Below are 20,269 nucleotides of genomic sequence, written 5' to 3'. Positions count from 1 at the left end.
TCAAGGAGAAAGGGGAGGGAGGTTATTAAGGGTAGAGGTACCTCTCTGTGCCAACCTCCATGAATGAGCATTTGAGCACTTACATACTGTGTATCACGGTTCTTTGGTTGTAGGCAACAGCAATAGACTCTGGCTTACAAAAGAAAAAAAAAAAAAAAAAAAAAAAGCCTGGGCTGTTCACAAAATTGAACTAGCTAAACCACTTGGCCTTGGGAAGGACAGGAATAGAGCATTTCCACAGATTTCAGGGCAGTTTCTTTAGGATTCATCACTAGATTGACATCCCTCCAGTCCCCTTTTACCTTTGTGTGCCTCCAGGCAGGATTGGCATTCTTGCAGAGAGTCTGATCAGTCTCATTTGCACATGCCCACCACGTCAGAGCCCTGAGACTGGTGTCCTCCAGAGTCACGGGACAGGAGGAATCCCCCACACCCAAAGGAGGGAAGGCTGGGAAGACAAAATATTTTCATGGTTTTGGGATGGGGATTTTAAAATTTCTTTTATCATATTTTAAATTGTTGTGAATAGGAAGACTGCTAAATTTTGCTTATTAATAGTACAACCAACCATCTAACAAAATTATATTTTTAATAGTTTTTAAAATTAAATGATTAATTTTCACTGAAATCAAGTTGAGGGAGAATTTAGTATAACTTGGGGGCTATAAGTGTTTTCACTAGGGGACTAAATCCTCTCTGGGGAGTCAGTGAAGGCTTCTAAGAGACTTGGGCTTCAGCTGAGATCTGAAAGATAAGGGAATTGGGGAGGCAAAGGGTCAGAGATGGGGTAGAAAAGTCTGTGAGAAGACCCTGCCTGAAGCGAGGCCAAAAGGAGAAAAGTGAAGAACTCAGGGAAAGGTAGCAGGGGAGGCTGCACTTCAAGTATTCCCATTAGCGATGTCTTTTTGTAGACAAAGAATTTATTACAATCATCAAAAATTCCTTACAGTAAGGTGAAGCAAGAAGCAATGCTGTGAGATCCATAGTCATTTATCACAGTCGATCTGTTATGTGATCACACACTACATTCTTGACTTTTGTTTTCAGAGTGTGGTCGAACTATTGCTGGAGCAACCAAAGGGGGGAAAATGATGAGATTATATATAGACAACGCAGCCCCGGAGAAACTAAAAGGATTATGTGTATTTTTTGTTCGCTGTCACAATGATGTTGCTATAAATATTAAAAATATTCATGAGGTATGTTTGCATTTTTTTCAAATATATAGTTAAATTTTTTTCCAGCTTAATTGAGATGTAACTGACATAAAACATGGTAAGTTGTAGGCTGTATATAACATGTTGATTTAATACACTTATATTTTACGAACTGATTACCACTGTAGCATTAGCTGATACTCCATCATCTCACCTAATTACCTTTTTTTGTTTTGTTTTTGGTGATGACATTTAAGGTGAACTGTCTTAGCAACATTCGAGTATATATTAGTATTACCTATAATCACCATGCTGTACGTTAAATCCCCAAAACTTATTCATTTTATAACTTAAAGTTTGATTGCTTTGACAAACATCTCCTGATTCCCCCTACCCAACAGCCCTGGTAATCAACATTCTACTCTCTGATTGACTTAATTCGCTTAGCATAATACCCTCTAATTCCATCCACGTCATTGCAAATGGCAAGATTCATTTTTTTGATGGCTGCATAATATTCCATTGTATATATACATACATCACATATTCTTTATCCATTCATTTGTTGATGGACATCTAGGCTCTTTCCATAGTTTGGCTCTGTGGACATTGCTGCTATAAACATTGGGGTTCACGTGCCCCTTCGGATCACTACATTTGTATCTTTGGGGTAACTACCCAGTAGTGCAATTGCTGGGTCGTACGGTAGCTCTATTTTTCAACTTTTTGAGGAACCTCCATACTGTTCTCCACAGTGGCTGCACCAGCTTGCATTCCCACCAATAGTGTAGGAGTGTTCCCCCTTTTCCGCATCCCCGCCAAATCTGTCATTTCCTGACTTGCTAATGTTAGCCATTCTGACTGGCGTGAGGTGGTATCTCATTGAGGCTTTGATTTGTATTTCCCTGATGCTGAGTGATGTTGAGCACTTTTTCAAGTGTCTGTTGGCCATTTGGATGTCTTCTTTGCATAAATGTCTGTTCATGTCTTCTGCCCATATCTTGATTGGATTCTTTGTTCTTTGTTCTTTGGGTTCTTTGAGTTTGATAAGTTCTTTATAGATTTTGGATACTAGCCCTTTATCTGATATGTCATTTGCAAATATCTTCTCCCATTCTGTTGGTTGTCTTTTGGTTTTGTTGACTGTGCTGTGCAAAAGCTTTTTATCTTGATGAAGTCCCAATAGTTCATTTTGCCCTTGCTTCCCTTGCCTTTGGTGATCTTTCTAGGAAGAAGTTGCTGCGGCTGAGGTCAAAGAGGTTGCTGCCTGTGTTCTCCTTTAGGATTTTGATGGACTCCTGTCTCACATTGAGGTCTTTCAACCATTTGGAGTCTATTTTTGTGTGTGGTGTAAGGAAATGGTCCAGTTTCATTCTTCTGCATGTGGCTGTCCGATTTTCCCAACACCATTTGTTGAGGAGACTGTCTTTTTTCCATTGGACGTTCTTTCCTGCTTTGTCAAAGATTAGTTGACCATAGAATTGAGGGTCCATTTCTGGGCTCTCTATTCTGTTCCATTGATCTATGTGTCTGTTTTTGTGCCAGTACCATACTGTCTGGATGATTACAGCTTTGTAATAGAACTTGAAGTCCGGCATTGTGATGCCACCAGCTTTGGTTTTCTTTTCAACATTCCTCTGGCTATTCAGGGTCTTTTCTGCTTCCATACAAATTTTAGGATTATTTGTTCCATTTGTTTGAAAAAAATGGATGGTATTTTTATAAGGATTGCATTAAATGTGTAGATTGCTCTAGGTAGCATAGAGAGTTTCACAATATTTGTTCTTCCAATCCATGAGCATGGAATGTTTTTCCATTTTTTTGTGTCTTCCTCAATTTCTTTCATGAGTATTTTATAGTTTCCTGAGTACAGATTCTTTGCCTCTCTGGTTAGATTTATTCCTAGGTATCTTATAGTTTTGTGTGCAATTGCGAATGGGACTGACTCCTTTATTTCTGTTTCTTCTGTCTTGTTGGTGTATAGGAATGCCACTGATTTCTTTGCATTGATTTTACATCCTTGGGGCTTACCTTTGAACCCCTGTTTGTTTTCTCTGTTCTCAACATCTTATGGTGTGTCTCCTCTCAAACCAACAATTGTAGAACTTTATTTATTGTCCTTGGAGGATGACTGCTTATCTTTGTAAGGTACCTTCTAGAGTTTCCCGAAGTCCTTCCATGTTGACTTCTTATTCCTTATGTTGACTATTCCCCAAAATGTCCTCCAAATTTGCTGAAACTCAGCTGTGTGTGTGTGTTTGTGACTCCAGCTCTTTGTGGGTGTATTAATAAAGTGATAGAAAAACAGGAAGAAACTTCATGTTGCTTTTATAGATTTATGTCATTGGTACTGGAGAACTCAGTGTGGTCACTGTTGTGGCCTTCTCCTCCCTGGTCATCCACATCACTAAAACCACAACCTTTCTAATTAATGACCATGATCATAGCACTGTTCTCTTTAATAACTTTGAACTGTTCCTCATTTCTTAAATCAACGCCAGTCATCACCTGGACCTATTTATCCTGGATTTCACCATCTCCTCACCCTGCCTCACATTTTTGCATCAGTTCCTCTGTGCCTTTGCTGGTGTGGTCTCCCCAGTCACTGGGGAGTTCCCCTGTCGAAATTCTATCCTTCAAGGCTTATCTCTAAGATCACTTCCCAGATAAAGCCTTACCTGACATCCAGCTGGCTATTCTCTCTTCCTGTGTTAAGCCTACTTGTGTTTCACTTATTTTTACTTCCTCTGGCTCTTACCTTAGTGGACTTTGCACTGTGGTTTATTATGTAATTGACTTATCCCTCCAGTGGGTCACAAGCTCCTTGGAGGAAAGAATGGTGTGTGACTCACCTTTGCATTCTATTCCAGTTCTCAGCTCTGTGCCTTGTGCACAGGAGTTAACTAGGATAGAACTGGGTCAGGGGGAGGGAGGTGGCGGGGGGAGGGTGTTCCAGAAGAGAAAACCAGAGCACAGGATATTTCAGAGTGATCACTGGACCTAAAAAGAGCTGGAAGAAGGATATGGAAGGAAGATGCTAGAGAAAGTGTAACCCACAGAAGTAAAGCACAATCCCCATCTCTTTTCACATTGAGTCCTCCGAGTGATTCAGACATCCTGCCTGCACTTCTGTTCCTCCTGTCTTCCCGTTATTTCCCTTCCTGCTGAGAAAATTGCTCTGTTAGACACTGAAGTCATTGCCTCAAATCCGGCTCATAGGCATTCAGCATTCTTTTTTTTTCCTCTTCAGAATAAGTCTATTCACACCAACTATATATTTGCTCTCTTGCTTTTACATTACAGATACTCAATTCATATGGAATGAGAAAAGAATGTCTTCAGGCAAACAATAAGACAGTTGGATACATTTGCTTCTTGTGGCCAGGGACATAATTTAATTAACAGAGGGAGCTCTCCAGCTTGGGGTGGGAGGGGAGACAATTGTTAAGTTTTCCTGGCCTTGCGTGGCAGAGGGTGCTGCTGTGAGCCACCCTGAGCACAGCACATTCCCGGCATGAACGCTGTTTTGGGGGCAAAGGGAGGCCATGGAAGTGCCCAGATCCTCTCTCCTGTGTGTGGTTATGGCCTCCTCTCTGCAGTGTGTTCTCATTCATCTTCAAAAGTGGGATGGAGGGTCATGAGTTTACTGGAGCAAAGAGAGTGGGCTTGCAAGCTGGCTCTCTTGTCACCGTTACCAAGCATCTTCTTTGGTGTTCAAAAGAGGCTCAGGCTTCAAAGTTTTTGTATCATGTGGCCTTTCTCTTATCTTCATATTTGTGCTCATTATTTCTATCAGTGGTTTTCTTAAGATCCTTTCAAACCCAAAATGAAAATCTATTAAAATGGAAATAAGGTGACCCTTCCTTGTTTATAGTTTTCATTTAGATGTTCATCACTTTTATTTCTTCTGTTTTCTCTCCCGCATAGGTCTGGTTCAGTGAGATGTTTGAATCATCGTTCTGTTTTATACTGGTTATAATATCCCCTTGTGCAAAACCCTGGATCAGTATTTTGAGTACATCCAGTCACTGCCATCCCTAGATAACACCGAAGTCTTTGGGCTGCACCCTAATGCTGAGCTACAGCTTTGTAATAGAGCTTGAACTCAGGAATTGAGATGCCACTAGCTTTGCTTTTCTTTTTCAACACTCTTCTGGCTATTTGGGGTCTTTTCTGGTTCCATACAAATTTTAGGATTATTTATTCCATTTCTTTGAAAAAAGTGGATGGTATTTTGATGGGGATTGCATTGAATGTGTAGATTGCTCTAGGTAGCATTGACATCTTCACAATATTTGTTCTTCCAATCCATGAGCATGGAAGGTTTTTCCATTTCTTTGTGTCTTCCTCAATTTCTTTCATGAGTATTTTCTAGTTTTCTGAGTACAGATCCTTTGTCTCTTTGGTTAGATTTATTCCTAGGTATCTTATGGTTTTGGGTGCAATTGTAAATGGGATCGACTCCTTAATTTCTCTTTCTTCTGTCTTGTTGTTGGTGTATAGGAATGCCACTGACTTCTGTGCATTGATTTTATATCCTGTCACTTTACTGAATTCCTGTATGAGTTCTAGCAGTTTTTGGGTGGAGTCTTTGGGGTTTTCCACATAAAGTATCATATCATCTGCAAAGAGTGAGAGTTTGACTTCTTCTTTGCCAATTTGGATGCCTTTGATTTCTTTTTGTTGTCTGATTGCTGTGGCTAGGACTTCCAATACTATGTTGAATAGCAGTGGTGATAGTGGACATCCCTGCCGCGTTCCTGACCTTAGGGGGAAAGCTCTCAGTTTTTCCCCATTGAGAATGATATTCGCTGTAGGTTTTTCATAGATGGCTTTTATGATATTGAGGTATGTACCCTCGATCCCTATACTCTGAAGAGTTTTGATCAAGAAAGGATGCTGTACTTTGTCAAAAGCTTTTTCTGCATCTATTGAGAGGAGCATATGATTCTTGTTCTTTCTTTTGTTAATGTATTGTATCACATTGGTTGATTTGCGGATGTTGAACCAACCTTGCAGCCCAGGGATAAATCCCACTTGGTCGTGGTGAATAATCCTTTTAATGTACTGTTGGATCCTATTGGCTAGTATTTTGGTGAGAATTTTTGCATCCATGTTCATCAGGGATATTGGTCTGTAATTCTCCTTTTTGATGGGGTCTTTGTCTGGTTTTGGGATCAAGGTAATGCTGGCCTCATAAAATGAGTTTGGAAGTTTTCCTTCCATTTCTATTTTTTGGAACAGTTTCAGAAGAATAAGTATTATTTCTTCTTTAAACATTTGGTAGAATTCCCCTGGGAAGCCATCTGGCCCTGGGCTTTTGTTTGTTGGAGATTTTTGATGACTGCTTCAATTTCCTTAGTGGTTATAGGTCTGTTCAGGTTTTCTATTTCATCCTGGTTCAGTTGTGGTAGTTGATACATCTCTAGGAATGCATCCATTTCTTCCAGATTATCTAATTTGCTGGCATAGAGTTGCTCATAATATGTTCTTATAATTGTTTGTATTTCTTTGGTGTTGGTTGAGATCTCTCCTCTTTCATTCATGATTTTGTTGATTTGGGTCATTTCTCTTTTCTTTTGGTAAGTCTGGCCAGGGGTTTATCAATCTTGTTAATTCTTCCAAAGAACCAGCTCCTAGTTTCGTTGATCTGTTCTACTGTTCTTTTGGTTTCTATTTCATTGATTTCTGCTCTGATCTTTATTATTTCTCTTCTCCTGCTGGGTTTAGGCTTTATTTGCTGTTCTTTCTCCAGCTCCTTTAGGTGGAGGGTTAGGTTGTGTACTTGAGACCTTTCTTGTTTCTTGAGAAAGGCTTGTATTGCTATATACTTTCCTCTTAGGACTGCCTTTGCTGCATCCCAAAGATTTTGAATAGTTGTGTTTTCATTTTCATTGGTTTCCATGAATTTTTTTAATTCTTCTTTAATTTCTTGGTTGACCCATTCATTCTTCAGTAGGATGCTCTTTAGCCTCCCTGTATTTGAGTTCTTTCCGACTTTCCTCTTGTGATTGAGTTCTAGTTTCAAAGCATTGTGGTCTGAAAATAGGCAGGGAATGATCCCAATTTTTTGGTACCGGTTGAGACCTGATTTATGACCTAGGATGTGATCTATTCTGGAGAATGTTCCATGGGCACTAGAGAAGAATGTGTATTCCGTTGCTTTGGGTGGAATGTTCTGAATATGTCTGTGAAGTCCATTTGGTCCAGTGTGTCATTTAAAGTCTTTATTTCCTTGTTGGTCTTTTGCTTAGACGATCTGTCCATTTCAGTGAGGGGGGTGTTAAAGTCCCCCACTATTATTGTATTGTTGTCGATGTGTTTCTTTGCTTTTGTTATTAGTTGCCTTATATAATTGGCTGCTCCCATGTTAGGGGCATAGAGATTTATAATTGTTAGATCTTCTTGTTGGATAGATCCTTTAAGTAGGATATAATGTCTTTCCTCATCTCTTATTACCGTCTTTGGTTTAAAATCTAATTTGTCTGATATAAGGATTGCCACCCCAGCTTTCTTTTGGTGTCCATGAGCATGGTAAATGGTTTTCCACCCCCTCACTTTCAATCTGGGGGTGTCTTTGGTTCTAAAATGAGTCTCTTGCAGACAGCATATCGATGGGTCTTGTTTTTTAATCCAGTCTGATAGCCTGTGTCTTTTGATTGGGGCATTTAGCCCATTTACATGCAGGGTAACTATTGAAAGATAGGAATTTAGTGCCATTGTATTGCCTGTAAGGTGACTGTTACCGTGTATTGTCTGTGCTCCTTTCTGGTCTATGTTGCTTTTAGGCTCTCTCTTTGCTTAGAGGACCCCTTTCAAGATTTCTTGTAGGGCTGGTTTTGTGTTTGCAAATTCCTTTAGTTTTTGTTTGTCCTGGAAGCTTTTTATCTCTCCTTCAATTTTCAATGACAGCCTAGCTGGATATAGTATTCTTGCCTGCATATTTTTCTCATTTAGTGCTCTGAATATATCCTGCCAGTCCTTTCTGGCCTGCCAGGTCTCTGTGGATAGGTCTGTTGCCAATCTAATGTTTCTACCCTTGTAGGTTACATATCTCTTCTCCCGAGCTGCTTTCAGGATTTTCTCTTTGTCTATGAGACTCATAAGTTTTACTATTAGATATCGGGGTGTTGACCTATTTTTATTGATTTGAGAGGGGTTCTCTGTGCTTCCTGGATTTTCATGGCTGTTTCCTTCCCCAAATTAGGGAAGTTCTCTGCTCTAATTTGCTCCATTATACCTTCTGCCCCTCTCTCTCTTTCTTCTTCTTCTGGGATCCCAATTATTCTAATGTTGTTTTGTCTTATGGTATCACTTATCTCTCGAATTCTGCCCTCGTGATCCAGTAGTTGTTGATCTCTCTTTTTCTCAGCTTCTTTATTTTCCATCATTTCATCTTCTATATTACTGATTCTCTCTTCTGCCTCATTTATTCTAGCAGTTAGCACCCCCATTTTTGATTGCACCTCATTAATAGCCTTTTTGATTTCTACTTGGTTGGAGTTTAGTTCTTTTACTTCTCCAGAAAGGGTTTCTCTAATAACTTCCATATTTTTTTCAAGCCCAGCTAGTATCTTTAAAGTGATGATTCTGAACTCTAGATCTGACATCGTACTAATGTCCGTATTGAGTAGGTCCCTGGCAGTCGGTACTACCTCTTGTTCTTTTTGTTGAGGTGATTTTTTCCGTCTTGTCATTTTGTGCAGAGGAGTATAGATTAATGAGAGAACAAAATGCTAGCAGAGTAACAACGTCCCCAGAAAATATACTCTAAACAAATCAGAAAAGACCTGAAGCAGTGGGAAAAGAAAGGGAAAGAGAGAAAAAAGAAAAACAAAAAGATAAAAATAAAAATGAAAACAAACAAAACAAAACAACAACAACAACAAAAAAAACCCAGAATGTGATCAAATATGATCACACACTAGATTTGGGGTGTATTTTGGTCTTTTAGAAGAAAGTGCCTCCCAAAATTTTAAAGAAAGAAAAACTTATATATGTACAAAAATAAGGGTTGATATGATGAAGGGATGGAATATGACTGTAAAGATGGAAATTATAAAAAATTTTATAAAAGGAATTGATAAGAAGTTGTTTGAAAAAAGAAAGGATTTAAAAAAAGAAAAAAGAAAAAGAAAAAAAAGGGAGAGGATGTGATCAGGCAGGGGAATAGAAAACACCATATACTAGAGATTTAGGGTATATTTTAATCTGTTAGAAGAAACTATCTCAAAATTTTAAAGAGAGAACAACTTATATATATAAGCCAAAAATACGGGTAACTACTATGAAGGGATAGAATATGACTCTAAAAATGAAAAATAAAAATGTTTTTTTTTAAAAAAAGGGATTGATAAGATGTTGGTTGAAAAAGGGAAAAAGAAAAATTCAAAAAGAAAAAAAAGAAAAAAAGACAGTTAAAAAAATTAACTTTGAAAGACTAAAGAATCATGGTAAAAAAGCCATGAATTCTATGTGCAGTAGTCCCCTAGCGCTGGAGTTCTGCCGTTCTCAATGATTGGTAAACTTGGTCTTGGCTGGCTGTTCTCGCTGATCTTCTTGGGAGGGGCCTGTTGCTGTGGTTTCCAAATGTCTTTGCTGGAGGCAGAATTGCCCCGCCCTTTCCCCCTCCCAGCAAAGTAATCTGCTCGGGTTTGCTCTCCGGGCTTTTGTTCCCTGTGAGCTTTCCGTACAGCTTTGGAGGCGGAGAGTGAAAATGGCGGCCTCCCAATCTCCTCCCCGGAGGAGCCGAGAACTTGGGGCCCCGCTTCTCAGTGAGCCCCCAGAGAAAAGCCGTCAGTCACTCCCATCTCCCTGGTCTCCAGCCACACTCTGTGCTCACCCAGCCTGTGACCGCGCATTTCTATCTCTGGCACCCGACCCCGGGTGGAGTCTCCAAACCCAGCAGATCCCTGCGGTGCACTCCTGCATGGCTCCTCCCGGGGGAGGAAGGTGAGTCTCCCCGGATCTGCCGCTTGTTGGGTCCCTGCTGGAGGAGCAGTGGCCCGACTGTGCTGCGGATTACGGTTTATGGCCACCCCGAGCTGAGAGCCCGCGCCTGGGCTCCGCCTCTGCAGCCGGCTTCCGTACTCCGTTACCTGGGAGTTCTGCCACACTCAGGCACCCCCGGTCTTTCTGTGACCCCGAGGGTCCTGAGACCACACTGTCCCACGAGGGTTCCACCCCCCACTTAGCCACCGGAGTGACGTCCCTCAGTGGAGCAGACTTTTAAAAGTTCCGATTTTGTGCTCCGGTACTCTATCACTTGCCAGAACGGCCAACGGAGGCCCCTCCCCCGCCGTCTATCCTCCAAATATCGCCTCGGATTCACTTCTCCGCACGTCCTACCTTCCAGAAAGTGGTCGCTTTTCTGATGAGAGAGTTGTTGCTCTTCTTTTCTTCGATCTCCTGTTGAGTTTGTAGGTGTTCAGAATGGTTTGATCCCTATCCAGCTGAATTCCTGAGAGGAGACGAAATCCAGGTCTCCTACTCCTCCGCCATCTTGCTCCGCCCCTATTCTATGGTTTTTTTCAAGCCCAGGTAGTATCTTTGAAATCATCATTCTGAACTCTAGTTCCAACATCTTACCAATGTCTGTATTGATTAGGTCCCTGGCAGTCAGTACTGCCTCTTGTTCTTTTCTTTTGAGGTGAGTTTTTCCATCTTGTCATTTTGTCCAGAGGAGAATAGATGAATGAGAGAACAAAATGGTAAAAGGGTAACAACAACCCCAGAAAAATATACACTAAACAAATCAGAAGAGACCTGAAGCCGGGGGAAAAGAAACGGAAAAAAAAAAAAAAAAGAATATGATTAGGCTGGTTAATAGAACAGAGCCACACACTAGATTTTGGGTGTATTTTGGTCTGTTAGAAGAAATTGCCTCCCGGGCGCCTGGGTGGCTCAGTTGGTTGAGCGACTGCCTTCAGCTCAGGTCATGATCCTGGAGTCCCAGGATCGAGTCCCGCATCGGGCTCCCTGCTCGGCGGGGAGTCTGCTTCTCCCTCTGACCCTCCTCCCTCTCATGCTCTCTGTCTCTCATTCTCTCTGTCTCAAAAAAAAAAAAAAAAAAAAAATTAAAAGTATATTGTTTAAAAAAAAAAAAAGAAAGAAAGAAATTGCCTCCCAAAATTTTAAAGAAAGAAAAACTTACATATATACAAAAAATAATGGTAAATATAATGAAGGGATGGAATGTGACCTTAAAGATGAGAATTTAAAAAGATGAAAACAAAAAGGAATGATAAGGTAAGAAGTTCATGAAAAAAAGAATGAAAAAAATTAAAAGAAAAAAAAAGAATGTGATCAGTCAGGAGACTAGGACAATGTCATACACTAGATTTAGGGTATATTTTGGTCTGTTAGAAGAAACTGTATCCCAAAATTTTAAAGAAAGAAAAACTTATATATAAATAATAAATAAGGTTAAATACAATGAAGGGATAGAATATGACTGTGAAAGTGAAAATTAAAAAAGATTTTAAAAAAAGAATTGATAAGATGTTGGTTGAAAAACGAAAGAAGAAAAATTCAACTAAAAAAAATAGAAAAATAAAAAAATTTAAAAATTAGCTTTGAAAGACTAAAGAATCATGTGATAAAAGGCATGAATTCTTTGTGTTGTGTTCCCCTATTGCTGGAGTTCTGCCATTCTCATTGATCGGTAAACTTGGTCTTGGCTGGCTGTTCTCGCTGATCTTCTGGGGGAGGGGCCTGTTGCTGTGGTTCCCAAATATCTTTGCCGGAGGCGGAATTGCCCTGCCCTTGCCTGTCCAGGCTAAGTAATCTGCTCAGGTTTGCTCTCCGTAGCTTTTGTTCCCTGCAAGCTTTCGGTACAGCTTTGGAGGACTAGAGTGAAAATGGCAGCCACCCAATCTCTGCCCCAGAGGAGCCGAGAACTCAGGGCCCCACTCCTCAGTGAGCCCCCAGAAAAAAGCAGTCAGTCACTCCCGTCTCCCCGGTCTCTGACCGCACTCCGTGCTCACCCGGCCTGTGACTGAGCGTTTCTATCTCTGGCACCCGACCCCATGTGGAGTCTCCAAACCCAGCAGATCCCTATGGTGTGCTCCCACGCCGCTCTTCCCGGGGGAGGAAGGTGAGTCTCCCCGGATCTGCTGCTTGTTGTGTCCCTGCTGGAGGACCAACCATGCCACGGATCACGGTTTATGGCAACCCCGACCTGAGAGCCCGCTCCTCAGCTCTGTCTCTGCAGCCAGCTTCTCCGCTCTGATACCTGGGAGCTCTGCTGCACTCAGGCACCCCCGGACTTTCTGTGACCCCGAGGGTCCTGAGACAACACTGTCCCATGAGGGTTCCACCCCCCGCTTAGCCACTGGAGCGACATCCCTCAGCAGAGCAGACTTCTAAAAGTTCTGATTTTGTGCTCTGCTGCTCTATCACTTGCCAGTAGCGGCTGACGGAGGCCCCCTCCCCCACCGTCTATCTTTCTGATTATCACCTCGGATTCACTTCTCCGCACATCCTACCTTCCAGAAAGTTGTCGCTTTTCTGTTCAGAGAGTTGCTGCTCTTCTTTTCTTCGATCTCCTGTTGAGTTTGTAGGTGTTCAGAATGGTTTGATCCCTATCCAGTTGAATTCCTGGGACCAGACGAAATTTAGGTCTCCTACTCCTCTGTCATCTTGCTCCTCCCTCAATTATATGTTTTTTATCCTTCATTTTGATAATGTGGTATATCACATTTATTGATTTGCATATATTGAACCATTTTTACATCCCAGGGATAAATCCCACCTGATCATGATGTATGATGCTTTTAGTGTGCTGTTGAATTGGTTTGGTAGTATTTTGTTGAACATTTTTGCATCTGTATTTATTAGGGATATTGGTCTATTGGTAATTTTCTTATAGTGTTCTTCTCTGGCTTTGGTATCAGGGTAATTCTGGCCTTGTAAAATGAGTTTCAGTGTTCTCCCTTCATTTTTTGGAAGAGTTTTAGAAGGATTGATGTTAACTTTTTAAGTGTTTGGTAGAATTTACCAATGAAACCATATGGTACTGAACTTTGTTGGGAATTTTTATAGATTTATTTATTTACTTATTTTAGAGAAAGAGAGCCCTTGAGTATGAGTGGAAGGGAGGGACAGAGGAAGAGGGAAAGAGAGAATCTCAAGCAGACCCCCTGCTGAGCTTGGAGCCCAATATGGGGCTCTATCTCACCACCCATGAGACCATGACCTGAGCCAAAATCACAGGTTGGACTCTTAACCAACTGAGCCACCCAGGCACCCCTGTTGGGAGGTTTTAAATTACTGAATCAGTCTCTTTACTGGGTATTGGTCTGTTCAGATTTCCTATTTCTTCATGATTCAGTCTTTGTAGGTGGTATTTTTCTAGGACTTAATCCATTTCTTCTAGGTTGTCCAATTAGTGTGAATATAATTGTTCATAGTTGTTTCTTTCTTTTTTTAAAATAGTTTTTTTTTTTAAGATTTTATTTATTTATTTGACAGAGAGATACACAATGAGAGAGGGAACACAAGCAGGGGGAGTGAGAGAGGGAGAAGCAGGCTTCCAGCTGAGCAGGAAGCCTGATGCAGGGCTTGATCCCAGAACACTGGGATCGTGACCTGAGCCAAAGGCAGACGCTTAACCACTGAGCCACCCAGGCACCACGTTCATAGTTGTTTCTTATGATCCTTTGCATTTTTGTGGTACTAATGTCTCCTCTTTTATTTCTGATTTTATTTATTTGAGTCTTCTCTCTTTTTTTCTTGGTCTAGCTAACAGTTTGTCAATTTTGTTATCTTTTCACAAAACAGCTTTTAGTTTTGTTGACCATATCTATTGTTTTTCTGGTCTCCATTTCATTTTTTCTGCTTTTATCTTTGTTATTTCCTTTCTTCTGCTAACTTTGGGCTTAGTTCTTCTTTTTCAGGTTCCTTGAGATGTAAAGTTAGGTTGTTTAATATCGTTCTTTTTTCTTAGCATAGGCATTTATCACTATAAACTTCCCTCTTAGAACTGCTTTTGCTGCATCCCAAATCCTAGAGGTTTTGGTATGTTCTGTTTCCATTTTCATTTGTTTTGAGATATTTTTTATTTCCTTTTAGATTTCTTCTTTGACCCACTGGTTGTGCAGGAGCGTTAGTTTTCACATATTTGTGAATTTTCTAGCTTTTCTCCTATTACTGATTTCTAGTTTCATACCACTGTGATTGGAAAAAAAATATTTGGTATGATTTCCATCATCTTAAATTTGCTCTTTTGTGACCTACCATAGGATCTTTCCTGGAAATGTTCCATGTGCAATTAGAAAGAATGTATATATTTCTGCTATTTAGTGGAATGTTCTGTACATGTATATTAGGTCCATTTGGTCTAAATTACAGTTCAAGTGCAAGATTTCCTTATTTATTTTCTGTCTGGATGGACTATCCACTGTTGAAAGTTGTATTGTCTGTTTCTCCCTTCAGATCTGCCAGTATTTGGTTAAAATATTTAGATGCTCTGATGTTGGGTACATATATATTTATGATTGCTTTATCTTATTGATAAAGTGACCTCTGTATCACTGTATAATAACCTTCTTTGTGTCTTGTTACTGTTTTGGCTTAAAGTCTATTTTGTCTGATATAAGTATGGCTACCTCTGTTTCCTTTTCATTTCCACTTGCATGGAATATAAAGTTTCTCTTTTCACTTTGAGCCTATGTGTATCTTTAAAGCTGCAGTGAGTCAGTCTCTTGTAAGCAGCATATAGTTGGGTCTTGCTTTTGTATCCATCCAGCTACTCTGTGTCTTTTGATTGGTGAATTCAATCCATTTGCATTTAGAATAATTATTGCTATGTAAGGACTTACTAGTGCTATATTATTGATTGCTCCCTGGTTGTTCTGTACTTCCATTTTTTCTGTTCCCCTCTGTTTCTACTTACCTTTGTAAATCAGTGTTTTTCCATGTGGTATGCTCTGTTCCCTTCCTTTTTAACTTTTTGTGAATCTACCCTAGATTTTTGCTTTGTTGTTACCACAAGGCTTACATAAAATATTATAGATATAACAGTTTATTTTATGCTGATAACAAGTAACTTTAATTGCATATAAAAACTCTACACTTTTGCTCTTCCTTTTTACGTTTTTGATGTCACAATGTGTCTCTTTTTAACTGTGCATTCATTAACAAATTTTGTGACTATAGTTGTTTTTATCATTCTCATTCTTTAACTTTTATACTAGAGCTATGTGGTTAACACCACTCATATTACAGTATTTGAGTATTCTGAATTTGACTACATGCTCACCTTTTTTAGTGTATTGTATATTTTCATATGTGTTCATGTCAGTAATTAGTGTTCTTTCATTTTGGCTTGAAGAACTCCTTTCAGCATTTCTTATAAGGCAGGTCAACTGGTGATGAATTACTTCAGCTTTTATTTGTCTAGGAAAATCTTTATCTCTCCTTCATTGCTGTAGGGTAATTTGCCAGATAGAGTATTCTTGGTTGGTATTTTTTTTTTCCTTTAGCACTTTGAATATATCATTACACACATTCCTGGACTGCCAGGTTTCTGCTAAGGGTTTGGTTCCCTTGTAAGTTATAAGCTTCTTTTCTCTTACTACTTTCAAGATTTTCTCTTTGTCTTTGAGTTTTGACAGTTTTATTACCATGTGTCTTGGAAAGGATCTCTTTAAGTTGATTTTGTTTGGTGACATATGAGCTTCATGAACTTGGATATCCAAATCTCCTCCCAGATTTGAGCAGTTTTCAGTCACCATTTCTTTAAATAAGCTTTCTGCCCTCCTTCCTCTCTCTTCTTTTTCTGGAACTCCAATAACTTGTGAATTGGTGCTTTTGATGATATCCTAGTTTACACAGGTTTAAGTTCTTGTCACTCTTTTTCCTTTGTTGTGCTCTGACAGGATCAACTCAAAGTTCCTGTCTTCTATCTCACGATTCTTTCCTCTGCTTGATCCATTCTGTTGTTCATGGTCACTGTTGCATTTTTCATTTCTTTGTATTCCTCAGCTCCAGAGGCTCTTTTTCTGTGATTTCTATCTCTATTAAACTTTTCAATTTGTTCATGTATTGTTTTTCTGATTTTATTGAATTATCTTTCTGTGTTTTCTTGTACTCATTGAGTTCCCTTAAAACAGCCATGTTGAATTCTTTTTCAGGTAAATTGCAAATTTCCATGTCTTTGTGGTTGGTTACTAGAAAATTAATTGTGATCCTTTGGTGGTATTATTTCCTTTATTTTTCATGTTCCTTAAAGTTTTGCATCACTAGCTTTGGGTTTGAGGTAATAGTCACCTCTGCCAGTCTTTATTACCTTTGGTAGAGAAATGCCTTCCCTCAGCCCTGCTGGTGATTCTGAGTCTCCCTCAGACCTTCTATGGATAAACCTGCTCTACACTTCTTTCTCCCTTTTGTGGTTGAATTCTTGAGCTTGTATGCCTTCTCTCAATCCTGCAGTGCACCAGGCCGAGAGCCTCCCTTTCATTTTCCCAAAGGTGATGTGAAAGCTCAAGTTTGTGATCTCCCCCTGGCCAATAGATTTGGGCTGGTTTTCTTCATGTACTCACTAGCCATCTGCCAAAGCTTGTTCTCACTGCTGCCATCAGGAGCATGCACAGGGAACCAGCCACAGGGTAGGGGGCATATGTGGCTGAGGCATGCTGAGAGCTGGGGGTGCCCCTAGGCCAGTTGGGGGAATCCATGAGCCAGATATTCCCAGTGGCCATGCTGGGCTCTCAGTGGTGGGCTTCTTGATGGAATCTGTGATGCAGCTAGTCTGCTTCCCTTTAATGCCTTGCAAGAGTCTTTTCTGCTCCTCTCTCCACTTCTTTCTGCCTCCTGCTCCCAGCCATGCAGATCATGATTCAGTACTCTGGATGGGGTGGGAGAGAAATGAGCCTCTTTGGCAGCATCCTACACAGCTGGGGAAGCTGGATGCTCACTTATGTGCTTTTACTTTCCCCTGCAGGAGAAATGATAGGCTGAGAAGATCTCTCTTGGTACTAAACTATGCTGCCTTGGGGAAGGGGTGATGTGGATAAAGTCAAGCTGCTCCTCTTACCTTATCCAGTGCACCCAAACTCATATATATATATATTTTTTACTCCAACTATGTGCTGGAACTTCTTTTCTGGAAATCTGGACTTCCACAAGGGCTCTCTTGTCTGTGGGTGACTAAGAGTGCTTTCTAGGGGCTCCTAGACAGTGTCCAAGAGGGGTTGGGGTTGGTACACACCCACTGCAGGTTACACACCTGGACCGAGGTCTGTATGCCTGTTCTCTGATGCATGGTGGGGAAAACTCCTCCTGTGTTCCTTGGCATATGGTGCTGGTTCCCACAGCTCCCACAAAGCCACTTTTGTCCATGGATACAAACCAAATTCCTGGTTTTTGTTAGGGGACAAAAACAAAGGACATCTTATTCCACCATGTATTGACATCACCAGCCTATAGTTAAACATTGAATGTATCGTCATCGTCACACATTTTCTTTGCTTTCTCTCCTTTCTACATATAGAACTGAATTGAGTTCCAAGAAAAATAATGTATTTATGTATTCAAAGAAACTGAGAAGTTACTATAATAGAGCTCAGTGATATTTATCCTTTAGATACTGCTTTTAAAATTCATGAAAATCCCATTTCTTCTAGAAGGTGTGCAAATAACTTCCATCTTTCCATTCACTGGGAGTGAATTTAATGTTGTTCACACAGTTTTGAGTATTAGTTACTTTATTTAACCTCTTATTTACTTAATATTTAAACTCTTTGATAGTTTCAGAAAGAAGAGAGAATTGACCTAGATATTGCTTACTTAGTCCCAGGAAGGAAGCTTGATGGATTGGGAAAAACAGCAATTTTATTCAGATAGACCCAAATTTGCCTCTTAGCCTCACCACTGACCAGTGGAGTGTTCCTTGACAACTTGCTTTTCTTTTCTATGACTTAGGTTTTTACATTATTAAATTGGGAATAGTCATACCACCTTACAGCATTGTGGTGAGACTAAATGATATCATCAGCCAATGCTTATGTTGCCTAACATAGTAGTCCCTCAACAAATACTAGTTCTCTATTATTTTAAAGAGTCTTAATAAACAAAAGTCTTCCTTTTTACAACAGGAAATGTAACTGAGATCCAACCTAATTTTTCTCCTTTTCTGTTTATGACAAAAGATTGATTTAAGAGAGGTGGTTTAGCTTAGTTTTGGATTCTAGGCTGGGAGTTATTTCCCTCAAACTCCTTGTAGCTATTCCAATCTGATATCTCTGTTGGCTGATGAAACCTCCTCTGTAAGTGTACTTCATAGATGATCTGTCTTTTCTTTCTGTTTTTGCTCTTTGTTTTTGCAACTGTTTTGCCACGATGTCTCTACATGTGTAGATTTGTTTCCTCAGTCTATCTCCCATTTCACGAATTCTCCATTCAGCTTTTCTGTGACAACCCATTCTTTTTTATCATTGAGTTTTTATTTTTGTCACAGTTATATGCAGTTTTAAAAAAGGAAGAAACTCTGTAAGTCTTGTTATGAAAACCGACTTCTCTCTCACTCTCCAGAAACAGCCTTTAACTCTTAGCAGATTCTTTCATTTGCCTCCATATCTCCAAATAATAGGCTCTGATTGCTCCTTTGCTAGGTTAGACATTATGTATTGACTCTTCCCTATGGAAGATAAGGATGTAGCTCTTTTTTTTGTCCTCTGCCCCTCCTGCCATTTTCCATCCCTTCATTCTTCCAATGTAGTTATATTCTATTTTCCTTAGCTAGATGTTTGTTTATATCATTATAACTGTGTAAATACAATCACAGTTGAACATACAGTATACCAGTGATCCTCAGCATGGTCCCCAAGACTCTTTCATGGAATCTGCAAGGTCAAAATGCATTTTTATCATAATATTAAGATATTTGTCCTTTTTACTGTGTTGACATTTGACTAATGGTGCAGAGGCAACAGAAAGACTGGGACACCTTAGCACAAATCAAGGCAATGGCATCAAACTGGATTAGTAACTGTTGTATTCTTCTGTGAGTTAAATGCACTCACAGTTAAAAAATTTTTTTAGTGCATTTGGGCAAGGCTTTTTATCTTAATTTCTTGGGTTGAGATTTCCGTGTCACTTAAATTGTATGAACTGAGATGTCATACTCATAGATGCTGGACTTCTGGTTTCTGTGCTTTTGATTTCTTGAGACTGATCATTTTTTCCACTTAAAATACTGGGCTAGTGTCATTGCTCTTTCCCTATCCTGATGGAGTTTTTCTAGTCCCATTTCCATGAATAGAGCAACTTTCCACTAAGAAATTTATGCAGAAAGCTCAGCTTCATTTCCTTCACATTGTATAGGCTCCAGGCCATGTCTCCTTCCCTAGGTAGAAACTAAAGCACTGAGGAAGGTGTCGCCTTCATCAACATATATGTGAATGGTTAGAATGGGGGCAGAATATAAATTTGTTGATTTTAAAACTCTCATTTTCATGACCACTTATGTTTTCCTAGCAGTATATAAAAGTATTGTCTATGTTTGTTGTAGTGTGAAATAGGTTATGGTTTTCAGTTCGTTAATGGGATTGGCATATAAAATCACTTTTGAACACCACCCTTTCAGGAAGTGCTATTTACTGTACTGGATGCATCAACAGGAATCCTAAATGGGATTAAGAATATGCTGTCAAGTGTATTCCTACCAGCTATTCTTGCAACAAATAATTGGGGTGCTCTAAACCAGTCCAAGCAAGGAGAATCTGAAAAACACATTTTCACTGAAACCATCAACAGATACCTTTCATTTTTAGATGGTAAGTATAAAATTTAATGCTTAGTAAATTACTAAAAATGAGCAAATTAACTATAAGATATGTTATTTTTTAAAGACTTTATTTATTTATTTGAGAGAGAGAGAGCACATGCAAGCACACAAGCAGGGGGAGGGGCAGAGGGAGAAGCAGACTCCCCGCTGAGCAAGGAGCCAGATGTGGGGCTCTATCCCAAGACCGTGGGATCATGACCTGGGCTGAAGGCAGATGCTTAACCAACTGAGCCACCCAGGTGTCCTTATAAGATATGTTATTAAAGATAAGCATTAGAAGAAAAACATTCCATCTTAAAAGAAAGTGCTAATCAAAGTAATTATG

At 39.8% G+C, this 20,269-nt stretch overlaps 1 protein-coding gene across 1 annotated transcript in view; it reads left to right on the top strand.

The window, feature by feature from the left end:
• DNAH8 (dynein axonemal heavy chain 8) overlaps positions 1–20,269 on the top strand; it is a 385,593-nt gene that overhangs the window by 12,693 nt on the left and 352,631 nt on the right. The window contains exons 4-5 of the mRNA XM_021684619.2: positions 1,048–1,199; positions 19,744–19,933. Of these exons, the coding sequence (XP_021540294.2) occupies positions 1,048–1,199; positions 19,744–19,933 (342 nt within the window). The remainder of the gene's footprint in view (positions 1–1,047; positions 1,200–19,743; positions 19,934–20,269) is intronic.

The sequence above is a fragment of the Neomonachus schauinslandi genome, chromosome 8 (assembly GCF_002201575.2).
Source record: "Neomonachus schauinslandi chromosome 8, ASM220157v2, whole genome shotgun sequence".
In the NCBI taxonomy this organism is placed as follows: Eukaryota; Metazoa; Chordata; class Mammalia; order Carnivora; family Phocidae; genus Neomonachus; species Neomonachus schauinslandi.
This window is presented reverse-complemented; position numbering and strand designations above follow the sequence as displayed.